The sequence below is a fragment of the Periophthalmus magnuspinnatus genome, chromosome 13 (genome assembly GCF_009829125.3).
Source record: "Periophthalmus magnuspinnatus isolate fPerMag1 chromosome 13, fPerMag1.2.pri, whole genome shotgun sequence".
Taxonomy (NCBI): Eukaryota; Metazoa; Chordata; class Actinopteri; order Gobiiformes; family Gobiidae; genus Periophthalmus; species Periophthalmus magnuspinnatus.
The window spans coordinates 5,567,256-5,591,941 of NC_047138.1; the positions used below are offsets into that span (position 1 = coordinate 5,567,256).

General features: G+C 40.0%; 2 protein-coding genes across 2 annotated transcripts; one reads left to right on the forward strand and one right to left on the reverse strand.

Moving 5' to 3' along the window:
* Nucleotides 1–16,527: 16,527 nt before the first annotated feature.
* On the forward strand, nucleotides 16,528–20,971 carry LOC117380557 (F-box only protein 40). The gene is given in 4 exon segments (XM_033977384.2): nucleotides 16,528–16,575; nucleotides 16,688–16,734; nucleotides 17,184–19,040; nucleotides 20,294–20,971. Coding segments are annotated over 3 exon segments (2,046 nt in total). The 5' UTR covers nucleotides 16,528–16,575; nucleotides 16,688–16,728; the 3' UTR covers nucleotides 20,477–20,971.
* A 57-nt stretch (nucleotides 20,972–21,028) lies between these two features.
* On the reverse strand, nucleotides 21,029–23,917 carry ttc36 (tetratricopeptide repeat domain 36). Its single transcript, XM_033977568.2, has 3 exons — nucleotides 23,775–23,917; nucleotides 23,370–23,558; nucleotides 21,029–21,371 (listed from the first exon to the last, which is right to left on the reverse strand). Exons 1-3 carry the CDS (start codon nucleotides 23,878–23,880, stop codon nucleotides 21,106–21,108), a joined length of 561 nt encoding a protein of 186 aa, XP_033833459.1. The 5' UTR covers nucleotides 23,881–23,917; the 3' UTR covers nucleotides 21,029–21,105.
* Between the last annotated feature and the right edge of the window lie 769 nt (nucleotides 23,918–24,686).

A 24,686-nucleotide genomic window follows, 5' to 3' on the forward strand; every position in this document is an offset into this window, starting at 1 on the left:
AATAATAACGAAATATGTCTTAATTCATTCAGAAGATGTCTTATTTCGGCAATACGTCACAAGAACTACATTTGATTAGCCTCAGTAACGTGTGAACTGTGAATCTGGATTAATTAATACTTAACAGTCCTGGCTGGTAGGATTAAAACGCCCAGGTGTTTTGACCCTTCGGCCTCCAACACGGCAAACTCGAAATGGCTGGTTTAAAGCAGCGCTGAGGCTGCCATCTCGAGCCCAAAGGCTGGAGGGCCTGCCTGCCATGGGGAAATAAAGGCTTTTAATATTATGACCTTTTCTGAGTCCCTTAGTCTTTTTACTTTTCTGAACCTGAAACTGATCCGTGCACTAAAGAGCACCATAGTGACGGAAATGTGTTCGTCCACGTAGCGCTTCTGTCTGCTAAAAGTCCAGTTATAGTCCTGTTTACAATAGTTTACGCATTTTATAATCACAAGTATCAGCTCCAGCTTGTATTGATATAAATAATGTGCTTTGGTTTCATACCGAGTTACTCAAAATGCACCAAGTTGCTTCAAAATCTCATGCATTATTCAGTTTTGGTGTTGGTAAAGTACGTCTGTGGTTGAAGTGCGTTGCCTAAAGACAAAACAACATCAAGTATTAGTCAATATTGTGATCAAACCCCCAACTTTTGACTCAACTTGGTTCCAACCAGTGACCAACTCTTCAGGCCCAATTAATTCGAGCGTTATATTACTTTAGTTTTTTTTTCATATCACCCTAATACCTTTTTCCAGTCAGTGATTATACTTCTGATTTACTGAGCATTATCTGACAACTCAAAACCATCTTTCTTATTTGTGCTGTGCATCCTCAGGCTCTTAGCACAGACTTTTTAATTGCATTTTATTGGCGTTCCTATTTACTTCTGAATCTTTTAATTATAATGCATCGTAAAATTTTACTACATCTAATAAAATATTTGTCATTTACACTCATCAACATAAACCAGGTATGAAATATGCATTACCATAGGAGGCTTGAAGAGTTTGCGTCCAACGAGAGCGAAAGGCCCAGTCAGAGCGGAGTGTACAGGAGTGTGCTCGGGGAGAGGTGCGAGGCCAGAGCCCACCAGGACGGAGAAGGTCTGACACATCGCACTCGGAGGAGGAGAAGAAAAGTGCACTTACTTTAATTGTGTGTTTTGGCCTGAAGCGCTGGCTCCTGGAGGGTTTGGAGGGCACCTGAGGACGACACTGGGTTCTCCCGTCTACAGCCACAGGGTGAAGAGGCGTGACACGGGTCTGACAGTGATCTGGGAGTCCAATAGAGAACAGAGAAGTTTGTATGGAGAATAGAGTGTTAGGTTTTAAAGGAAAGAGAATACACGGTGAGGTTAAACGAGCTTCTAATGTTGATATTCACAAGTTATTTAAGTATTTATCAACTTGAGATCTATGTTTTCTATTTCACAGGACACCGCATTTGTGTTCTTATACATTAACAGGAATATGTTTTTTTAATATTACTGTTTTTTGTTAATTTTTATTTTATTTTATTTTAATTTATAATATTTTAATTAATTTTTTATGTATGATTTATGTAAAGATTTTCCAGAGTATAAAAAACAAGAACGAAGACAGACAGAATATGTGCTACTAAAACACTTAGCATAGTTAGATCAGCCACTTGAAATACATGAAATAAAAGACAGAGCTCAAACACATGACATGATCTAAAAAAAGGTACTTAGACTTCAGTAAAGTTAGAATCAGAGCATGGTTGCACATTTTAAAATAAACAAATACAATCTCATACAATTTGCTGTTTTATTTATTTTCTTATTTTTATTTATCTATTTATTTTAAGATAACTGTCCTTATGACTGTGGACGTCCATAGACATACTGCATATACCATGTTAACCACAATTAAGGAAAACAATTACTATTTTTTTTCTGATAATAGAAAATAGAGAATAAATAAATAGAAAATCACGACTCTCAGTGAAGCCGATCCTGTCCCTCAGTGCAAACGTCATCATAAAAAGTGGTGCATGCCGTCGAGCCCTCCTGTGGATCTGCACATCACGCTAGCGAGCAATGGATTTTTTTATTTTTATTTTTTTCATTTGTGCCAAAATCCGTCCGAAAACAAAGTAAACCCAGAGCAGTGATCGTATATACTACGTTGGAGCAGTTACATCTTGAAAACGGTAAAATAAAGATAACTCAAACATGCAAAAATCACTGTAAATACAACTTTGCGTGGGTAATTGCATAATAGATCGTAAATAATAATTAATCGTGTTAGGAGTCAGCACTTGACATTGGCCTTTAGGGGCAGTTTAGGGGCTATAAACCACTGTACACACGATTACGCTTTTCCAACCAAATAACAATCTTTGTTTTTTACATAATGCCCTCGAAAGCAGCTCAGTATAGATTGTAGTGGAATAAAGAGTTGCTCTGCGGTGCCCTTGTGATTAGTGGTTTTGGCTGGCATCCTGCTTTTCTAATTGAACAATTGATGCATATAGGTCAGTGAGGGCGCAGTGTTGTAGATGCAGACCTTGCTTAATGCTTTCATCAGGGAAAACAACAATGGTCCAAGTTGCTGAATACAAACTGAGAATCCTCATAAGGTTTTAACAGCTGTGAAATAATATACATTTCTAATAGGTTTGTTTTGGTGGGAAATACTCACTGTCTGACGATAAATAGCTATAATATAACTCATTTAAAGTCAGGATCTTGTTGTCTCGGAGCTCATAAACTCGTGCCAGACTTTTAATAGGCGCTGTCCTGTTTACTAAATGCTCCGTTGTCACACAAGACAAATCTGGTATTGCTCTCAGGAAATGAGTGGTTTCGCTGATGTGAGTCACGGCTTGAAGTAAACAAGTGGAACAGAAGCAAAAAAACTCAGATCTTTTTTTAAATTAATGAAAGAACAGAGTGCAGATCTATGCGTCATTGGCACTGACAGAGGAGACACGTCAGGTAGTCACGCCAAGGGTCATTACACTGCAGGCCACCAGCTGCTTCTGAGCGGACATTAATGAAGACGGGGCTTGGCAATGCATTATGGGTACGATTTTCAGTCCGCAGTGTTGAGGAAGTCGTCATCACGATAGAAATAGATCAGATATGAATTGTTTTGGGGGTTTTTTACCTGTGAGGCTCAAATTTAATCAGTGTGTCACATCAGAGGTGATTGGATGTGCTGGAAATGCAATGGCACGAGGTCTGGTCAAACTAAAAGAGAAAAAAGAGAAAATAGAAATGAAATAAATAGTAGGTTCATATTAAATAAATATTATATATGAATATAAATAAATACATAAAAATAAATGAATAAATAAATAAATAATACAAAATAAATAAATATAAATAAATACAACATAAATGAATAAATGAATGAATAAATTTAAAATAAATAAATAGATAAATAAGTACATAACTAGAAATAAATACATAACTAAAAATAAATAAGTAAATACAAAATATATAAATAAATAAATGGATGAAATAAAAAATGAATAAATAAATACAAAATATATAAATAAATAAATAAATGGATGAATAAAAAATAAAAAAATAAAAATAATGAGTGAATAAATAAATAATTAAATAAATACTAAATTTATATAAAAATAAATGGATAAATAAATAAATCAAAAATAAATAAAGGAATGTATGGATAGATAAATAAATAAATGAATCAATAAATAAATAAATAAATACATCAATAAATAAATACATCAATGAAAGAACGAACAAATAAATAAATAAATACAAATTTCTAACATGAGTTGACAATGTTCTCAATAATGTCATATATAAGGGCAAAATATGCAATCAACTACTTTCTATTGAGTTGTAATAAATATATTTAATGTATTTTAACACAACAACTGTGTGAATCTGCTGGTATTATGTAGTTACAATATTAGTTACAACAATAGTAACAATAGAAGTTTAAAATTTGGGCTACTCTTTGAGCCTCTTTGATTTAATTCACATCTACATTTAAAGTGATCATTTTTTAATATCCCCTCACCGTGGTTTCCTATTATAGCACATGACATATCTCTGGCCCAGTCTGGACAGTGCAGGAGTCTGGGCTGCAGGCCAGTAACATCTGCAGGGCTGTAGTGAGACTTGCTGAAGGAGGAGTGAAGATACCTGCTCAGTGTGATGGATGTCCCCGGCTAACGTGCGCTCCATCGTGCACACCTGCAGCCTGTGGCCCACTTATTGAATCCATGAATCAATTTAATGAGGAGAAGACGGGGTCAGGACTTCAATAAACACCCCACCAAGCTTTCAAATGTAATGTCTGCCAATGAATGATACAGTATGTTCTACAAACGCCCATCGCAAAACACTTACTCTGTCTATAGTAGATGTGGGCACAGTCGCAGTGAATGGAGAGTTTTATGATGAGTGCATGGACGGTGAAAAAACAAGGGGAGCTGTAAATCACAACTTTGACCCATAGACAACACGCTGCAGGATAAACAAAATCCCAGCACACTTTAAAGCCACGCTATGTCTCCTCTGACTTGAGTACACCACCTGGTTGTCTTCAAGAAGCTGCTACATGGAGTTACTGCTTTGATTTGCTTCTACAGTATGACACTAAACTATGTATCTTGTGTTAATTCAACTACAAGTGCGTTTATTGCTTAAAAAAATGAATCTACAGTGGGCTCATCTCTGCAGAAATCCTTCCAGACAATCTTATTCTGTCTGGCCAAAGCTGGTACACGATCAGACAGCAGTAACATAGACAGCATCTAGTGGTGATATGTGTGAATACAGCAGGTAATTACAAACGATTGTGTGACAAAGTGGGATTTGGCCGCTTTTTTAATATTACCATCATTTTGTTTGTTCACACGTATGTTCATTTTCAATAATTTTCCAGTATGAAACTAAATAGAACTATCCCGGGTTTGTTTTGTTTAGTTTTTCAGTTAGTTTAATCACCGCACACACTTAGTTTAGTGATGTGTCTCTCGTGTCAAGGCATCGAAGCGTGTGCCGGGTGTTGAAGCGCGTATCGATGCGTGTGTTGATGACGTATGTGGTGACGTTCGAAGCCTCGGGAAGCGGCCGTACCACGTGACTGATTCAGGAAATGATTCGCGGGTATGGAGAGCGATTCGAAATAGAAGAGATAGTGAAACGCAATGGATTCCCCCTCACATTTTGTGTATTTGGGTTATTGCGCTTCTTTTGGCTTCTTTTTTTATTACACAAATTCACTTGTTGCATAAGCACAGACATAAACAAAGTAACACAAGCACAATTTACACCACAGCTCTCTCTCCAAATCCTCAATTTTTCTTCAGACCCCACCTTTTTATTGTAAGCACCCAGCCTGTTATGCTTTTTTTGTCCACATGATGGCGTAGTGGAGCAAATAAAGCACCTTAAAGCCTCGACCCGTGTGTGAAGCTTTTGGCTGCGATGCTTCAATGCTTCATGGGGCTTCATCTTGCCATCACTAGTTTAAAGATGTTTTATTTGGTTAAATGTATCACAATCCACTTACCTGAATCTCCACATGGTCCAGACACAGAGGGGGCGTGTCCTGTGTCGGCCATGTTTATAGGCTCGGGTGTGGTCTTGGGCCATGTGGAGGGAGATCTGGTTTAAGTTTGTTTGTTTCTTTTGTGTCAATGTCTTATGTATTTTGTTTCAATGTTTTAATTGTTTATAGTTTATTTTGTTAAACACTAATGAGTTAAGGGACTTGGCAGGGCTGATTAGACATTCGGGAGAGACATCAGTGTAGCCAGGGCGCACGTAGATTTTCTCCTTAGTTTCTTAAGTTCTGCTGCTTTGTTATGTTGAGCACAGTTAATTTTTTTGTCCATGGTGTACCACGATGCTTCAAATAAATCCTGTCAAATGGGACTTTTCTGAGTCTGCCTTCTACTTTGGCCACGTCTTCCCCACAGATAGTGCAAATATTTAGCATTATTTGCACTGTTATTAACCTTTAAACATGATCTTGAGCACTTTTGTTCAAGATCACTGGCTTTATGATGAATTATTATTGAAAAAATGATGAATTACTATTGATAAACCAAAAAACGACTAGGGTTAGCGGGTTTTTCCGACATGCTATACATATGTTTTAGCTGTCATGTTCTTCAAGGCAGCATCAAGAATTAAAACGCTAAGAATGCTGACCGATGTATCTTTTATCTGCATTTCCAAACACGTAAACTATTGATATTGTCCTTCAGAATGTCACATAGTCCAGGTCCCACAAATAATACACTCTTTATAACCCCTGACAGCTTTATTCATCTTTCTAACACGCTATGACGCTTAAATCAGACTCCAGTTAAAGCCAGTCTCGGTCCAGCGTGCCATTATGAGTCTCAGGGTGAAAGAGTCGGACTGGAAAAGGGAATGAGATGTGTAGCATTGGTAATCGATAGTGCAGCAGTGACCTGAGCCCTGCCTGTGTGATCCATTCCATTTAGAGCTCAGGGTTTGGATGTTTGACACAGACAACTCCATGATTTCCCTGTGGACTCTCTGTGCAGATCCCTCAGGTTTACCCACAGGCGCATCTGCATCTACATCTGCATCTACTTATTGATATGTAATGCCCTCATCCCGTCTCCCGTTGTGAGTCCTCTGACTGTCTTCTCTCAAAGTCAGGACAGAATTATACTCTGCTATCGCCTTTTCCACACAATCTAAATGGGCACAACTTGATAATAATGTGTTTCTAAACTGAATTATGTGTTATAATTGTGGCAGATCAAGTATTTTTTTAAAGTGACAGCTCTGACAAAACAGCAAGCAAATAAAAATAGCAATAAAACATGTAATATTTTGAAGATATTTTGCGATGTATCCACCAAACGAGAACAAGTTTGATGCCAAATTGTGGAAAATTCCTAACAAAGCAACAACATCATCATGAAAACAAACAGAAAGATTAGCGCTGATTAAAAATGGCGAGAAAAAAGTTGGTTTTATTGCTTTCATCTCCACTGATATTGTGATTAAAACCTGCATTCCTCTCCACTCGCTGAGGTCAACCGAAGATGTCACAGGACCGAGGACAAATGGCTGCCGTCCAGATGTCCGCTAAACCATCGCAGCAGCAACATCACGCACATTTTTCTTCATCCACCGGGGACGCACGGCTAATGGGGCATGAGAGTGGCACTTCCCCTGGAGCGCAGAAGCCCGGGCACGCCCCTGTTTGGACAGGACTGAGGCGCCGCGGGCTGCGTTTTGGGAGGGCACGGTGGCAAGGGAAGGGGCGCCGGGGCCAATTCAGGCTAAATTGGAGAACAACACAGCGGGGAATTTCAGACACTCCTGATCCGTGTAGCTCAAGCGCTGACGATCTTGTGACTGTGAATCTCGAAAAAACAGCATGAGTCAAATGTGGTGGGGTTGGAGAGGATCTGAGGAGCGACACATGATGAACTGTCAGTGCGAAGGTGTGAGTGAGAAAAAAGTTGAGACGCTAATATAGACTTAGTGTTAGCAAAAGTGCGTGAAAAAGTTGAAAAAACTAATCACGGCAACTGGAGATATAACACATTGCATAAAAAGACGTATACGCACATCGCAAACGAATCCCTTTGACGTTTAGTTCCCAGGAAGCTTTAAAATCACAAACTATTGGAAACATTAATGCTAATTCAACTTTTGCAGCTCTGTCTGGTTCTGTGACTAACTACTAACTTCTCAACAATGTGCCATAGTGTTTTTGCGTCCTCGTTTTCATTTATTGACTGATTTGTTCATAGAGTCGTCGTTTTGTCAAGTCTATTATACATGTTACACTTGCATGAGACAAAACGAATTTGAGTATCGACAAAAAAATGAAATAAAAAGGTTATTCACACCAGAATAACCTTTATAAGTCGATATCAACACAAAATAACTTCAGAAAACGAAACTTCTGACGCTGAACCTTTTGATTTTAGCCGTCTTTACACCTGTCTTTCATCTACCGTAGAGAATTTAGCACCTCTAACAAAGCCCATTGACAGCTCAGAATAAACATGTTTATCAGTTCACACTCTGTTAAACACATGAGTTGCACTTAAGTGACTTTGACTGGCAGGTATCTCTCCAGGCAGTGTAACCCTCTGCTTCCAGCCGTTTATTGAACCAAACGTTAATTAGAAATTTCAAGCTGTTTTTCTCTTTTGAAACTTTTAGAAAATATTCGGTGAGACGTGGCGGTTTGACATACGGACCACCCAAGAATCAGTATAAATATATAGCAGTGTATTTTAATCATTCATCACTCAGAAATCAAACTAGTGCGGCTACTACAACTGCTAATGCCTCCAAACCACAATGGACGCACGATAAGACGACTATAAATCTTCACCCGGAGATACAAATACACTTTATAATTACGAAACTACAGCACAGATGCACATAAATATACATTATACCATCAGATATCTACTTGAGTGAATTACCTAATCGTACGTCTCATCTCTGCAGTCATTAGCATTCACTTTAGCGCTAGAAGATCACAGCTGCGGTATTAGACACGACACGGCGTAGAACGGTCTGACAAAGAGTTATCGCGCAAAACACTGACGGTATATGTGCGAGCGCGTGTGTTTATCTGTGTGCGAGTGCGTGTGTGAGTCATGTATCGCTGCAAGTTAAAGTAAAGAGCTTGTTGACTGTTGTTGCCTTTCACTTGTGGAACTTCGAGGCGCTCATTAGTCCTGATTTCTAATTACATCACATCAATACCATTAGTCCACCATTACAGCTGTCTAGGGGAGTGCTGCTTAATCCATCTGTCACTAGCTGTACGTTCTTAACTTTTATTTTCTTTTAGAGCCATGCAAACTTGGATAAATAAACCCTGAAGAATAAGTTAAACCAATTCTAAATGTTCTCTTGCATGTTCCTTACGTCATTGCGCGTGTTTTCGTAATTAACGGTCAAATTTTAGAGTGGATTTCAACGTTTAAACTTCAAAATCAACCAGTTTCTCGTGATATTTAAATCCGCCGACGATGCCCACGTACGCAGCTTTAAATTACACATAACTTTTTCCCTGACTAGTGGCAAAGTTAATGTAAACATTTTAGCGAGCTGGCGATAAGCTGGCATGGATAACTGCTGCTAAATAACACTAAATCACAGTCCCTAATAAGCCCAGCCAGTGCATGAGGGAGGCGGCCGCCGCAGCAGAAATTGGCATGAAATTTGCACTGGCACATATCATTTGTGTGTGGAGTAGGATAAGATCAGGGGGGTCTATGTGAGCAGCCGTGCACAGCTCACAGCGCCGCGTTGGTAAACTTGGATTGAAACTAGGCGCTTTGTGGAGGCTCTGACATCCCGTGGCGCCGCTCTGCTCCCTTATCAGTGTCTGGTCCTTATCACTCCGCCACACAACAACAAAAAACACAAGCGGCCGCCATTTTAACTGCACCACCTGAGAAGAAATTATCTCCGTCGCTGTCTAACGAACGCGAGCCCATCTCTGTCTGTTTGTGTCTGTGTGTGTGTGTGTTTATGTTCAGCTGCGTTAAATATGTAACAGGTTGATAGGAGTACGCACAATTATACTAGATGTACTGAAGTATTTAGACCCAAAGGAAAACAATTAGTCCTATAGCAACTAAAATCTGTTCATTATGACACTCCTTTGTGGGAAAGTATTTGGCAAGTCCTAGAACTGTTAGAAATCGGTAAGCATTTTGATGATTTCGATGACAAATTCAACACAAAGGATGGTGTTTTTAATGATTTTAGTAGTATTTGACGGTATCTAATGACGGTATTGCTATTTTTTTTCCTCATAAAATCAAACATGTAAATGAAATACTGTATATATGATGTCAAGGTCATGTATCCCGACCTATACACATGACAGTTTTGACGTGATGTTGTTGTGACGTGTCCTTTCGGCTGATTTAAATGCGTTTTGATGCTGTGTTCTTACCGGTAGCGGCAGGACGACAGCGCCATCTGCAGTCCGACATCTTCACGACAATATCCCAGGTGTGCGAGAGTAAAAACGCCCCCTCGTCCCGGTTCATAGTCCCTCGTCCATGTTCCGGTACTGATATTACCTTCTTAATCCACCAGTGATGTTTGTTGCCCTCTGTCCCGATAATATTTGCTCCGTCCCAGTCCATCATGTGTTTTTTTTTCTTTTACAATGGTCAGAAATGGCTGATTTGAGTCGCTCCAGTTCTACTTTGTGCTTTGTTGCTCGTGCGCACACCTTCTCCGCTTCCTTCTCACATTCTGTCCGATGTTTCCTAACAAAAAAAAAGAAAAAAGAATCTATTATTGTTGTTACATCAATCTGCCAAAGGTCTACAGCTGAAATCGAGTATATTTTGCAAGCGCCGATGGTACAAGGATACAGCATGTTTCCTTTTTCCATCGTGTCAGAAAAGGTGAATTTAAATTAACACGGTAAAACCTTTGTGCAATTAAAAGCCTTGAAACTCAACTCATATCTAATAATGAGGTTATTATGAACAATTATTACTATAGAACAAATAACATACGACTTAATAATGGGCCACTGCAGTACTTGACTTGACATATCTGGCAACATCCAATTTATTTTCCATTTCCCCACAATGGATTTGATATTAAGGCACATCTCAGCAGTCTCATCAGCCTCCTGTTGGCAGCTGCAGCAAATTGTTTCTGATTAAAATGCCTACAGACTCGCAAAGTTACATCAAAATGACACACACTGCGTTTTCTAATGTAAGTGGGGTAGTCAGGAAGGGAAAAAGTTGTACTGGAACTCGCTGTGAAGAATTATTCTCACTTAAAACGGTAACAGAGCTTTATTGCACAGGGTTTTTTTTCAGTGTGGCATGTTTGTATTATCATTTTTTGGTGTTTTTTCCTGGATAAAGTGGTTAAATAAAACAATAACGCTAACTGTAACTCCTGTAGAGCTCATCAACAAAAGCAGAGTGTGTTCTTGGAGCGTACACCTGCTGTTCATGTGTTTAAAGCTCTGCCACCTGATTGTATCCACGGAGATGTTATTGTTTCGCAAAAAAAGAAAAGAAAATGAGTGCGTGGAATTCGTATTCGTGTAGTTTCTATATTCCCTTCAAACACGATCAGAGGACTTTTTATACTGACCAATAACTTCTGAGATTTTCTATTATCTTTCTATTGCACGCTTGATTTGTTTTCATTGTATCTGCATTTCAGAAGAGCCTGAGCCAAAAGTGGGACAAAGTAAGTTGCGGCGTACACAGCCTGACTTGCATGCATTAACACAACTTTGCCATCAATCGTTTTTATGTGCATGTAAAGGGACTTAGCTGAAATTTCTAATAATTCACATATAGGTCCCTCCTACCGGGATCCGCTCTGAATTATAAATGTGTTTGGTGCGTTTTATTATTGAACTTGTCTACAACAAGCTGTTTTACCACTTTCATGAATGTTTTATGACCCATTATTTATGACTGCTGTACATTAGGCATAAAATTACTCTGGTTGTGGACTTCCTCCTCTTTTCCTCATTATAATGAATACAAGCGCGGTGAAATATCTCATTTACAATTTGGCTTGCTTTTTTGTTCTTGAGCATATTCTTCATAAATGATGCAAAGTGACACAAAGTACCCTGCCCTGGGGGGACCTGCACAGACTCCCATTACCAGCAACTTTTAATTAGTCGTTGTAATTAAATGGTGAATACCGGGCGCTCCGAGCTAAATTGATATGGCTATAAACATTTGCCTGTTGATTGGTCAGGGTTGGAAAAGTGTCTCGATTCATTCAGACAGGTACAAAATGAGTGTGGCGACCTCTTTATAATTAAGTGAAAACGATTAAGTAGAGACAAAATCGGGTCAAACTGGTGTCAAAAACGATCTGTTCAAATTTCATGCAATTGTAAAGTTCAACTGCAGGGGGCACTGTCACACAACTCACACAATGTTTTATCGTAAAAACACTACCCCTACTCGTTATATTTAATCCGAATTTTTAAAAAAACAAAAGATTTACTGGCCTGTACATCTACCAGATACGTTTTTAATTTTAGGATTGCTGATGGATGAGAACCACATAGAAGCAACTGCCCGGGACAGATCAATTTATCCAATCAGAGACATTGTTGGATAAGAACCATTCGGAAGCAACTTTTCAGCCCATACATCACAGCTCAAGTAAAGTTTTGTTTGAGTGTGAAATATTGTTTTTTATTCAGGTGCACACGGCTTTAAGTGCCACAGTAGAACAACAGCAGCAGCAGCAGCAGCTCACCACAGACAAAAGGCTAAGAATAAACAACCAGTCTCTAGAAAATACCATCTGAGACCTTTGCGTTATTGGGGTGTTGAACTTAATTTCATTGTATTTTTTATTGTTATGGCATTTAAAGCAGACGTATTATGCAAAATCGACTTTTTTTAGAGCTTTTAACGATGTTCAAGTTCTTTCCTGTCCATATTTCCTCTCCCAAAGTCGCACATTTGGACTGATTCGTGCATGTTTAATCGCTTATTTCAAGATTATTGCCATCAATCTCTGTTTTCACCGGCACTATCATACACCCACTGCTCTGTACTTACTTTGTTCTCCAGTTTTATTTGCTTAATCGATGATACGCAGAGGATTGGACAGCGTTGCGGAGTCACTTTGATGCAGATGTGAAGTGCAGCATGCGGCGCTTTGTTGTTGTCCGTTTACAGCGACGTCAGCGGATGTGTTTCTTTTATTAAGTCGTTTTAAATGATATTGTACTTTAAAACGTGCAAATTACAGCATAATGATCCCCGGGTGTTGTAGATTACAGCTACAGAGCACACACAAGCACGATAGGTCTTCTTTAACTATGGCGATCTACTCCAAAACAATACAACTTTAGAGTCTACAGGACGGACTGTAAAATCAGTTTTTATTTCTTAGTATTGTTATTCTTTTGGCTAATCACCACATTCATACATGCTCCCACAGCAGTCTGGGTCTTATTTATAGGACTGCACTGGACCCAGCGCTGTAATAAACCGACTTTCTTTCTTTCTTCCTTCTCTCTTTCTCTGTTTCTCTCCCTCTTTCTCTCTCAGCTTATTAATACGCTTTTCCAGGTATAATAAACCAGATAGAAATCCCAAACAAAAGGCAATATTTGAGAATGATGGCGGGGATGAGGTGGGATTGGTTAAACTTTAGAGGCCATGTAAGGATACAGTGAACAGCTTTAGATGGAGGGAAGCAGTCATGTTAAAGTTGATGCAGTGGAGTTATTAATATATCTTGTGGTGGGAGCTATTGAGTGTCTTGAATATTAATCACCGAGAGCTCGGATGACAAAACGCCATCTAAAGCTGTCCAGTCAGATTTTACAGCATTAAATTAGAGTTAAATGACATGAAGTCGTGGCATGAATCATTAGCCAGTGGCCTCAGAATTGTTCAAGTCGAGCTCAGAAAATGGACAACTGATAATTATGGGGTTTTTTTTTGGGCTGCCAGCTTGCATAAGACCTCAAGCTGAGCACGCAAATGAATTCTACTCAATGAGTCTTGAGAGTGAGCCTGTTAAACACCTTGTTACTTACTTTGCTGCTTGGTAAAATATCAAAAGGTGGAACATTGTCTTCCACGATGCAGACCGCGCTGGTTAAAGGCCTGTAATAATACTTAATGGAGAGAACAGCTTACAGGAGTTGTATAAAAGTGACAATTAAGAAATGAATGTCCTTAATGGGGGTGAAGTGGCAGAGTGGTTAACACTGCAGGTATCATTCTGCAATAATGTTCTCTCAGTGTAAAATGTATCTCAGCGTGCTCTGAAATAAATATAAATGAAATATTGAGGCTGTTGAACTTGTCAGATTATCACAGTCAATAAAAGTGAAAAGTACTGTTCTTAAGTACAACGTATCTGTACTTTACTTACTTCACTTTTATGTCAGTACATTTGAGAGCAGATATATGTACTTTATATTCCACTGCTTTACTAGACTGAAAAGTTTAAGTATTTTTATTACTGTTTGAGACCTGCTGAAAAGGCTGAGGGTTTATTTTTAACACGTTCATAATCTGAGGAAACAAAAATATACAGATAGTAACAGCTAGAAAAAAAAAAGTTTGATTCAATTATGTCAGTTGAACAGAATTCAGGGCAAATCTTTATCAAAATCAACACATCTGAAGCCTTAAAAGACCTCAAAATCTGCACAAAATACTTTTTACTCTTTAAGTACAGGTACTTTAAACTGAAGGAGCGTCTTGGATGAGCAACAAAACATCTTCACTCTTACAAGGATTTGTCCAGTTGACCGATTTAAACTTCGTCTTTTGCTTTAATACTTCTACTTAAGTGGATTTTTCATGTAATATTTTTTCTTTTACTTGATTATTGTTTTGCTCTGATATCTGTCCTTTTACTTAAGTAACAGAATTGAGTACTTCTTCCATCACCGATTACATTAAAGGAGGAGCTGTGGTAGAAATGTAGTAGTGTAATGTACTGTTCTCATTTCTGCATAATGACCAATGCAAGTTCATTCAGCTTTAAACTGTTTCATGAATTGAGTTTCGTATAAAACAGAGATTAAAAATACTGCCAAAAGTTGCATAAAAAGTATGTAGTATCTTTCATGTGTAGTACAGTATATATAGCACTGTGTAAATTGAACATGTAAATTGAGTGTAAACTGAACATGTAACTGTGCTTTTGTACCTGCGAATGAAGTGTTTGTTAATGTTTTATCGAAGCTTTTAAAAGCGTGGTTATATAAAGTGTTCCCCTTTTACCTTCACTGATACTCCATACCTGAGTGATAATTACTGTAACAGTATTGCTCCTGCTATTGTGAGCGTGATGCTGATTGTTGCTTGCTGTGCAGAGGCCTCGTGTTGATTAGAGCAGCTCACGGTGAACGAGGCAGCTGTGTGTGATAAGGCGTCTGCTGCAGGATGAGAGGCTGCTGACAGAGCCGCACAGGCCCAGGGGGGTGCCTCTGTCCTGGGGAGAGTCTGGATCTGCTCCTGCTGCCTGCTGAGGAGCAGAGGCATCCATGATTGTACAGCCACTGCTAATCTAAACACATTATGAGCAAAACATACAACATTATGTACATTGAAAAGGAGAGGGATTGATTCATTCATTATATCAGTTTAGAAACAGACATGTTCTTCAGTTGTTTCATTTTGCATCCTCAATTTCCGTGCAATTAAAAACGATAGTAAATTGCCTAAAACTACACAGTTATTATAGACCAGAACAAATTAAAGCAATTAAATTAAAACAAGGCCCATATCTTTTCTGTGTTTCTGTATTATCTGCTGAAGACCAAACAAATCAACTTTACTCAAGTGTGACACTGACATCTAGTGGTCAAAGGATGAACAGGAGATGCCAGAGTATATGCTGATGGGGTGTGTGTGTGTGTGTGTGTGTGTGGGGGGGGGGGGGGGGGGGGGGGGGGGCGTGTGTGTGTATGTGTGTGCGTGCAGCTGGTTCAGTTATAACAGTGCTAATAAGATATGATTTTGACCTCTTTATCCCCTAGGCTTTGGTTGCAGTGGGTAATATGGGATAACAATATGCTGTAACAAAAACAAAAAACTTCTAACTACAGGGCTGGACTGACCATCTGGAGCATTGGGAGTTTTCCAGCAGAGGCACTTTTTGGGCCGGTCACTGTCAGACCTTTGTGCACAGACACCACGCATAGTCCTGATTTAACTTATCTTATCTTATTCAGGTTTCTCTGGCTGTGTACTCTCTAACATAAGGTCACGTCATGCACACCTCACGCAAATGTGGCTCAGTCCTTGATGCAGGAGAGGCAGTGCTGCAGATAACAGGCAGTGACCCCGTTTTGAGGCATTTTGTGAGTACTATGAATGTGTCCAAGCCCACAAAGACACTCTGTTCAATCTTCACAACAGTTTTTATTTTACATTGACAGACCTCACATTGGTTTTCCCAGTCTAGCCCTGTCTTACAAAGATATCGACAAATATTGACAGGGAACAATGAAAGGACATGAGGCTATTGGAACCATAGTTTTTTTTAATGTCATGCTGGAAAATGGACATAAAACTTGGACACACACCACATCACAACTGGGACTGAACTGGGACTAAACCTGAACTATAATAGAGCTAAAATGACTAAACCAGGACCAAACCAAGTCTAAACTGCATGTTCTCAGACTGGGAGCAAACCAGGACAAGCGTGAAAGCATTATGTGAATCTTAAGCCTATAGTAGTAATGTCTGTGTATCCACTTTATTACCGTTACATAATTCAGCCAACTATTTCCACAGGTTTAGCTCCTCAATTACTGACCACCCTTTTACACAAGCTCACCATGTTGTTGTTTAGTCCCGCTGGGCGCTGATGAAAGCGCACAAGCGGCAGTGAGAGTGTCGAGTACCTGGATTAGGAGGCATTATCGGCCTCTTCTCGTGTGGCGACTGTAACTTGACCTTGGCCCTTAATGGCTGAGTGACAATAGTGCCCCTTCCCACTGCCCTGTCTGCCCCTGTGTGCGGCTATTTATAATGTGCAGACACAGTGTGGAGAGGTTACTCAGAGGTGCTACCGAACACACCATGACAGCCACACAAGAACAAAAGGTGAGGCACGGCATTGTTTGTGTTGACATTTTAACTGCTGTCTACAATTTGCCCTGCGTTGCAAAAACATGGTATAAGTGGTTTTCTTTTCCTTTTTTTTATTGTGATGCAGGATAGAATTTTCCAGTTTATGGTTTGACTTTCTTTGGAATCATGATGGTAAGTCGACTTATTTTTATGACAGTCTGCATGGGTCATTTTCAATATATTTTCATGGTGTATAACGGTAAAGCACCATCATCACTAACAATCTAGAGGTTTGGTACAATTTTCTAGCCTGCATAAATCAAACATAACAAAAATGCTGTAAATTCTGTTGCCGAAGTGAAAATCAAGGTGTAAATCTAAAATTGTTAAATGATTAAATCGTATCATAATGAGTGAATACAGTATATATTTCACTAAAGTGTATAAATGTTCAAAAGGACAAACTCTATAGTGGACATGTGCTGTATTTCTGACAGAATCTGACTTTCTATGGTCTTATGTTTGCTTTTTTAACTCATGCCCTTGTATTTTATCATCAGCATAATCCTGTGTGTTTTCATTAATGTCGACAAATACAACACAGATTGCCTTTTGCATATTTCCCCGTGTCTTTGAACCAGGTGAGAAGCAGGACGTCAGACGCAGCCGGGCCCCACCGCCACTGTGACAAGTGCCATAACCTCCACTGTCACATCTCCAGACCGTGTGCGGTAATTAAGTGTCGTAAAAACTGCGGGGCCTGCCTTCATCTGTGCAAGGAGGAGGACCACAGTCTCCTCTGTCCTAATGAGACAGTTCCATGCATTAATGCCAGCTTTGGATGTCCCCTGTCTATGCTCCGCTTTCAGCTGTCCCACCACCTGCGTACATGTCCCGCCAGTGTTGTCTGCTGTTCTCAAGACTGGAATCGTTGGCCCATTCCTGATGATAACCCACCATTTTATACAAACATTTCACAAGACTGTCAAACTAGACAACATCTCGATGTTGCTATGGCACTAAGAGACCAGGATATGCTTTTTCAATCTATCAAAATGGAGAGCGTGTTCCCTGAGTTGATGGTTGTTGATTCTGACCCCGGGTCTACAGCTTGTGTTGATACGACTGACAATCCTCCAATGTGTGACGAGGAACTTGTTGAATGTTGTTGTGCAGAAATAAAAGAAACAGAACTGAGCCAAGAGGAAAGAGATGCCTTGGCAAAATGTAGGAATGTTGAGAATATTCAGAACTACAACTCCTGGGAAAAGATGTTTAAGAAGGAGATGGATGGATGCAAGGAAACTGTCAAAAACCTGGAGAAGAAGGAGGAAGGAAAGGAAGAGAAGGCAGGGGAGAAATCACACAGCTGTCAAAGAGAAACAAAAGGGGAATATCATTTGAGCAATGGACACGGAGACACGACTACAGTTGCTGCTGCTTTAAGTGAAAATGGTGCAACAGGACTGGCAACCTGGCAAGATGGAGCCCTGGAGAGGTTTGGAAGGGACGTCCATATGTCTGAATATAACATGTATCTAAGCCACAATGGGGCAATGCTTATTAACTTCGGTCTACTGCCAGCATGCACCCCTAGAGAGAAGGATTTTGTTTATGGAAAACTTGAGCCCATTGAGGTGAAGACTGTCCGTTCCTTCAAAATTCCTGCGAGTTACCGAGCCAGAAGATGCCAACTAAAAGACCCAACCAGAAAGATCAAAATGGTCCATCAGTGTGTAGATACTTCAGATTTGGGGGTGTAAATCGAGGATCTTCCAAAAAGCAGTGAAGTCTCTATGACACTCCTATGTGCGTTAGAAAAAGAACTGAAAGGGCATACAGTATCGCAGAGTACATCCACTGATGCACTGTACGATGAAGCAGGAACACAAACGTACAGCTTCCACTCAGCGCCATTTCAAACCGACATGTCTCTTGCCAGTATTGCACCAAACCACAATAGTTTATATGTCAAAGTTGAAACTGAGCCAGTGACGAGACGGCATAACAGAAACAGTTCAGCCTTCAGCTACTTTTGCGGACACTTCTTCAGGCGTGACGAGTTTAGTTCACACTTTAAGAACGTGCACTCGGACATCCAATCTTGTCTGAATGGATGGTTCCAACAGCGCTGCCCCCTAGCATACCTGGGCTGCACTTACACCCAGACAAGGTTTCATCCTTCAGGTCAACAGGCCACAATAAAGTACTGCCAAGATGTCAACGCTCTTGTCCTTCAGCCTCAAGCCTCCTCTTCTTCTTCCCCCATCTGCCAAAACAAGAAGATCCAAATGGATCACCTGAGCCAATTGCCCCTAGAGGTCCTCCAGCACATTGCGGGCTACCTTGACAGTTTCACATTGTCCCAGCTGTCCCTGGCCTCACGTCAGATGAGGGATGTGTGCAGCGCATTTTTGCAGAAGAGAGGGATGGTCTTCCTTAAGTGGGAAAAGAAGACAGATTCCCAGGGGAGGAGTGCCTGGACGTGTCAAAAGAAAGCAAGTATCTCTTTTTATATCGCTGCATGTTATATAAATATATGTCTTATTTAAATGTACTTTTAACTGTAGGATGCACTCTGCTGGTTTAAAAAAGGAACTACAATCACAAAATAATTCAATACTTGACCACAGGTGCTGGGGTTTGGTATTGAGGAGTCAGATCAGAGAATTTCCTTTATTTCCCTCTGGTTTTAGTAGTTTTTAGTAGGATCTGACAATTAAAAGTGTAAAGGTCACTCTACTTTGACACCTAAACAATTTTCAACATGACATTTAGAATAACACAACAAAAGTACACTGCAATAACAACATCTTATTACGTAGTTTTACTGTAACGTCAGCACTGCCGAGTATCCCAGAGACCTACAAACATACTTTCCACTGAAGCTAAGCAGCCTTAGGAGGTAAAAGCAGGACACACACAGTAGCATGTGGCTGTTGTGTTGGTGATATCAGTGAAGTGGAATGGTCTGAGCCTGAGCCCGCAGTAAAATGCGCAGCTCCATAACTTGACAGATCTGGATTAGCATGAAAACACTGAAGGCTAATAACAAGATTCAGTAGACAGCTGGGCATATTTTCCCACTGAAGGAGAGCCATCAAAACAAACATATTCAAAAACAGCCCCATGTGATAGAGATGATAAAAATACTGCAGATAGAAGTGATATAAAAAGACACAATTGTCCTCTGCCAAGTCAGGCCAGAAGGTTAACACATAAGGTTAAGGTGCTCGGAACATAATGTCATGAGTGAGCTAGTAGTTTCAATACAGATACATGTCCTCTTATTTACATAGAAACAGAAGAGGCCAGTAACACTTAGTAGATCAATGAAGAACAGTTATTATAATGAAGACGTTCAAAAGTTGGGTTAAGATCTCCTACACTGAATAAGTTCTAATAAATTATTTAACATTTAAGTACAACATTACTCTAAATGTTATACCCAGAACAGACCTGCTTAGTATTTTAAGATTTTCTTTTCATTTATAATTTTCTTTGAATTTATTAAAAATATGATTTCTTTCCTTCGCCCCATTGGCCTCTCCCTCCTGCTGCAGTCATTTTTCTGCAATGATTTGTTTTTGTTCACTGAATGTATTCTCTCTAATTCAAAACAAAGTATTTTGTATAGTTGTCCCAGTCCAAAATCACAGCAGCTGTTTTCTGACAGGGACACACAAGTGAATTATTCCTCAGCACATGTAAATAGCTCACATAGTTGTTTGTGTATGTCTTTGTTTTGCAGGTGTGGACCTTCAGCTTTGTGTTTTCCACTGTGGACAAATGGAGATTTAGTGACAATCCTCCCATGTCAGAACATCTCAAGATCTGCCCGTACTACCAGAGAGAGGAGCGCTGTGAGCCGGTGTCTTTACCCGGCCTGGGAGAGGTCACAGACAAACAGGAGGAGACCTGTCCCAGCCGATAACACCCGAGGCCAGGAGATCAGCAGGAGGATCTAGCAGAATGTATTTACAAGCACTAACTCACATGTGACTTTTGTCAACAGAGCCTCACAGACATAAACAGGCTATAAATAGGTCACATGTATCATACTGTTCTTTTTACACATCTGCTTTACCTTTAAAGGTTAATGTTAATTATATTGCACTAATTTGTATTTGTTTGATGCAAAACCACTGATGATAATGAAAAATGTGGAAAGAGTGACGCCATGTGCTAAATGTGCCCATCATCCTGCCTGATGTGGAGCAGCTGCTTTTAGTGGAAGGACAGTGACATCTAGTGGACACACGTGGGATTTCACACAGTGGAGCTTGAATATTTCACTTCTAATATGAAATGACTTTGAGTACATTTACATTTATTTAGTGTCGTGTCATATTATATTATTATTGATTTCTCTCTTATAATCCACTCACACATTATGAAGTAGTCCACATTTATTTAATCAAGGCCAACTAACAATTATTTAACTGTTTATGTATTTGTGCCCATGGGCTGTTTTTTGCCCTCTTGCTTTGAAATGCCCAGTGAATCCGAATAAAAGAAGAAAAGTACAAAAACAACATTTTATTTAAAGTCATATGTGAAATGCTAATGCACTTGAGGGTCAGGGTTGCGCAGTTTGTGGATGACCTCTGACAGCATCCTGTTGCAGAGCGCGGCGTAGGGGTTGAGTAAAACCACCTGCTGTTGAGCAAACTCACTCCCGAGCGCCGCTGCTTTGGTGAAATCCTCTCTGGCCTCGTCATTTTGACACATGAGCCTCCTCAGAAGCCCTCTCTGCACCAGGGCCTGGCTCCCGGTCCGACCCGAGGATCCACTCAGCTCCACGGCGCGGTCCAGGTCCTGCAGCGCACCTGTGTGATGCACGACGCACAGACAGGTGAGGTCAGAACATAGAGAAACAACATAAGAAAGAGGTTATAGTGGTAAAAGTGCAAGATGACACATGGAGGATGTTGAAGAAGCAAAGAACAGCCTTCAACCTGCAAATATCACACTGAAATCATGTGTTTACTGTTCAAATAAAACAACACATACTCATAATGTCAGTAAAGCGTTTGTTCTTCACCTGTATGTTCTCAAAATGTTTTATACCTAGAAAAACTTCGCTAAGCTTAAATTAGCCCATATTCCTTACAACTGAATTAGACACACCAGTTAGTTTCTATAAAGTAGGAAACAGATTAAAGCAAACATACTGCAGTAATAATTAGACCTAGTATCCATACAGAGAAGTAACATAGAACTGTGTATGTACAGTATGCACCAGTCACTCCCCAAACTACACAAAACTCACTACATACTGTCTCCTTTTTGCTGTGGCTCATATAAATTATAATAATCCCCTAATTAAATTTTTAGATAGAGGTTTTGAACAATATTTGGAAAGACGTGTGTGTGATGGAAATTTTAGTATATTCATGTTGTGTCTTCAACAGCATTTGATCTGTGTCAGTGTGTCAGAGCCAGATCAGATATTGTGCGAAGGCTCTGTCTCCACCACACAGGAAACTCGTTGTTCTACCTATCTAAGTGTAAAAGTTCATTATCATATTGTAAGGTATTTTTTAACAATGTAATACTACCCCCAGATGCCTGTAGCCCTACTCACCAAAGACCCCCACCCCGAGAGGGTCGTAAAGCAATCTACAGCACTGGGGCCAAGAAGATAACATCTAGGACCAGGGCCACTTCCTCTCTGTGGCCCTGTTCACCAAGGTCTGAGTGCCCCCATCCTGTGAGGGTCATAAAACAATGAGACTGATTGACTTAAAAACGCACATTCAGGGATTTTGCCAAAAAGGTTTTTAATGTGTAATCACATGTTGCCGAGAGGAAGACCCGCCTCACACACTGGGAGGCCTATAAAAGCTGGAAAGACAAACATCTCAGGACTCTCTTCTATCCTTTCCTGAGAGTCCGGTGCTTCATTGTTAACTTTACCTGTGATGAACTCATTAAACCCTTCTGACTTATATTTCAGTCTCTTAGTCCTCTTTGACGCTTGCATCAGAAACGAACATTTCTTACAATATGGGTGTGAAGTCACTGCTTTGAAATGTATGTAGCGTTGTCATTCTGGTATAAAATAGTCAGAGCTCAGATGCTCAGGGGATGTTTAGACTGGGGCTTGGACTGAGAAGAGAGACTGGGGGAGTCGACGAAAGCCTACTAGTCTGTGACCAGGGCAGACCAGGGCCTCTGTCCTGTCTGTATCGGCTGTAACAAAGAATAAAGCTTTTTTCTGCATTTCAAAACTCACCGAGCTTCACAAATGGATTACTTTTCATCGAGAATTGTAATTTTTCCTCAACCATGTGAATGTCTACACGCAGATTAAATCTAGGCTATATGAGTTTAATCATGTAGCTTTATCCCGTGTTGTGATTCCAATCCAAAATTTAACAAACTCAAGGATCGCACACCCCTGTCATAAAACAGAGACTTTGGTTTGTCATTGTAGCTCACATGGTGTAGAAATAACAAGGCTTTGGGCAAAATGTTCCCCATTATATTATTGAATGTAAAATATGGTATATCTGAATACTGACTTATATTGAACTTTGAGTCAATTAACAGTTATTAGCGTGACAAACCAGCGCTCCATCATCTCCATTGTCTCCATCAACACATCCAGTATCTGAGCTCCTGTCTGTGCAACATGAGCTCCCATTTCCCCCACAGCAGAGGAAACTAAGCAGGCTGCATGTTAAAGACGCCCAGTGCAGAATGTGCTGGCAGAGTGCACCTCAGACACAGAGCTGCCATGTGCTGTCATGCCAGCCCCCCCGCAGCCCCCCGTAGCCCCCCTCCTCCACCAGCCTGTGCAGAGCGTGAGCGAGCGTACGTACCTGCTGTGTTCCCCTGTAGCCGCAGGGCCTGAGCGCGGTTGTTGTAGGCTGATGCTCTCCCGGGCAGCAGCTGGATTGCCTGGCTGAACAGTTGAAGTGCGCCTTCCAAATCTCCTGCCTCTGCCGCTGAGACACCACGCGTTTCCAACTCCTTCACCTGCTTCAACAACTCTGTGTCAAAGCCGCTGTCTGCAGGGGCAAGATAAACAGGTTGAGAAAGCACTCCCCAACGCAATTGACAGGTAGCGTGCAATAGCAAAAACACAGAAATGTCACTCGAAATTCAACTCGGATTAAAATGTCATGTTCTAGTCCAGGAATGGGATGTGTTCAAGAAAATTCAATATGTCAGGCAATGATAAAGATGAAAAAAAAATGGCAAAACATATCAAATCAAACACTCACCATCATCTGTTAACGCCTCCTCCTGGTTCAGGCCTGAGATGTCTCCAAAGGGGGTGTTAGGGTTGAAAATGGCTTGGAGTACTGCTTTGTCGTGCGCTGAAGCCATGTTGTCACAGTCCGTGCAGCAGAAATGACAAATAAGACAAATTATGGCAGTGAAAAATCAGATGGGGAAAGCTTTCTCTCTCCCTGCGAACTTCCACCATCTCCACGAGCCAATCACAGAAGGGGGCGGCAGCAGAGGTGGACTTTGAGTTGGCCCACGCTGAGCCCATCTGTATTTAGTTAACGCAAAAATGCAGCTGAAAGGAAAGGGCATGCTGCAACTGGTGGCAAAAAAGACAATAAAAAACAACAAAACAAACACAAACGTTATGCAAATTGTTACTGGAATAAGTTATGAAAAGGTTTTATTCTGCACTTTTCTCCTTTAATGTTAATCTTATGATGATTATTTGTGATTATTTATGATTCGATTTGTTGTTTTGTGATTTTTTTTATTCTGTAAAGCACTTTGGATTACCTTGACGAATTGTGCTGTACAAATAAACTTGCCTTGAAAGATGAAGATTAGTGAAAGAGGATTAGTCTCAAGATTATTGGGATAACATGAGTAGGGTTTGTCAAAAGTAACAAAAATCAGATACTAATCGATTCTAAAACTAATATAGAAACTAGATACTCAAAAATATTGCAAAAAAATCACAAAATCGCGAGCTTTCCTGAACAATTTTAGTGTCATTTATGATTTCATGGTGACATAAAGTACTATTATTTTGTGTATGAAAATTGCTTTTTTTATCATTGTAGTATCATAATCGGTATCGAGTATTGAGTCAACGCCTTAGTATTGAAATCGACTAAATGCAAGTGTGCAAAAGAGCCCTATAATATTACTGTAAACTGCAAACA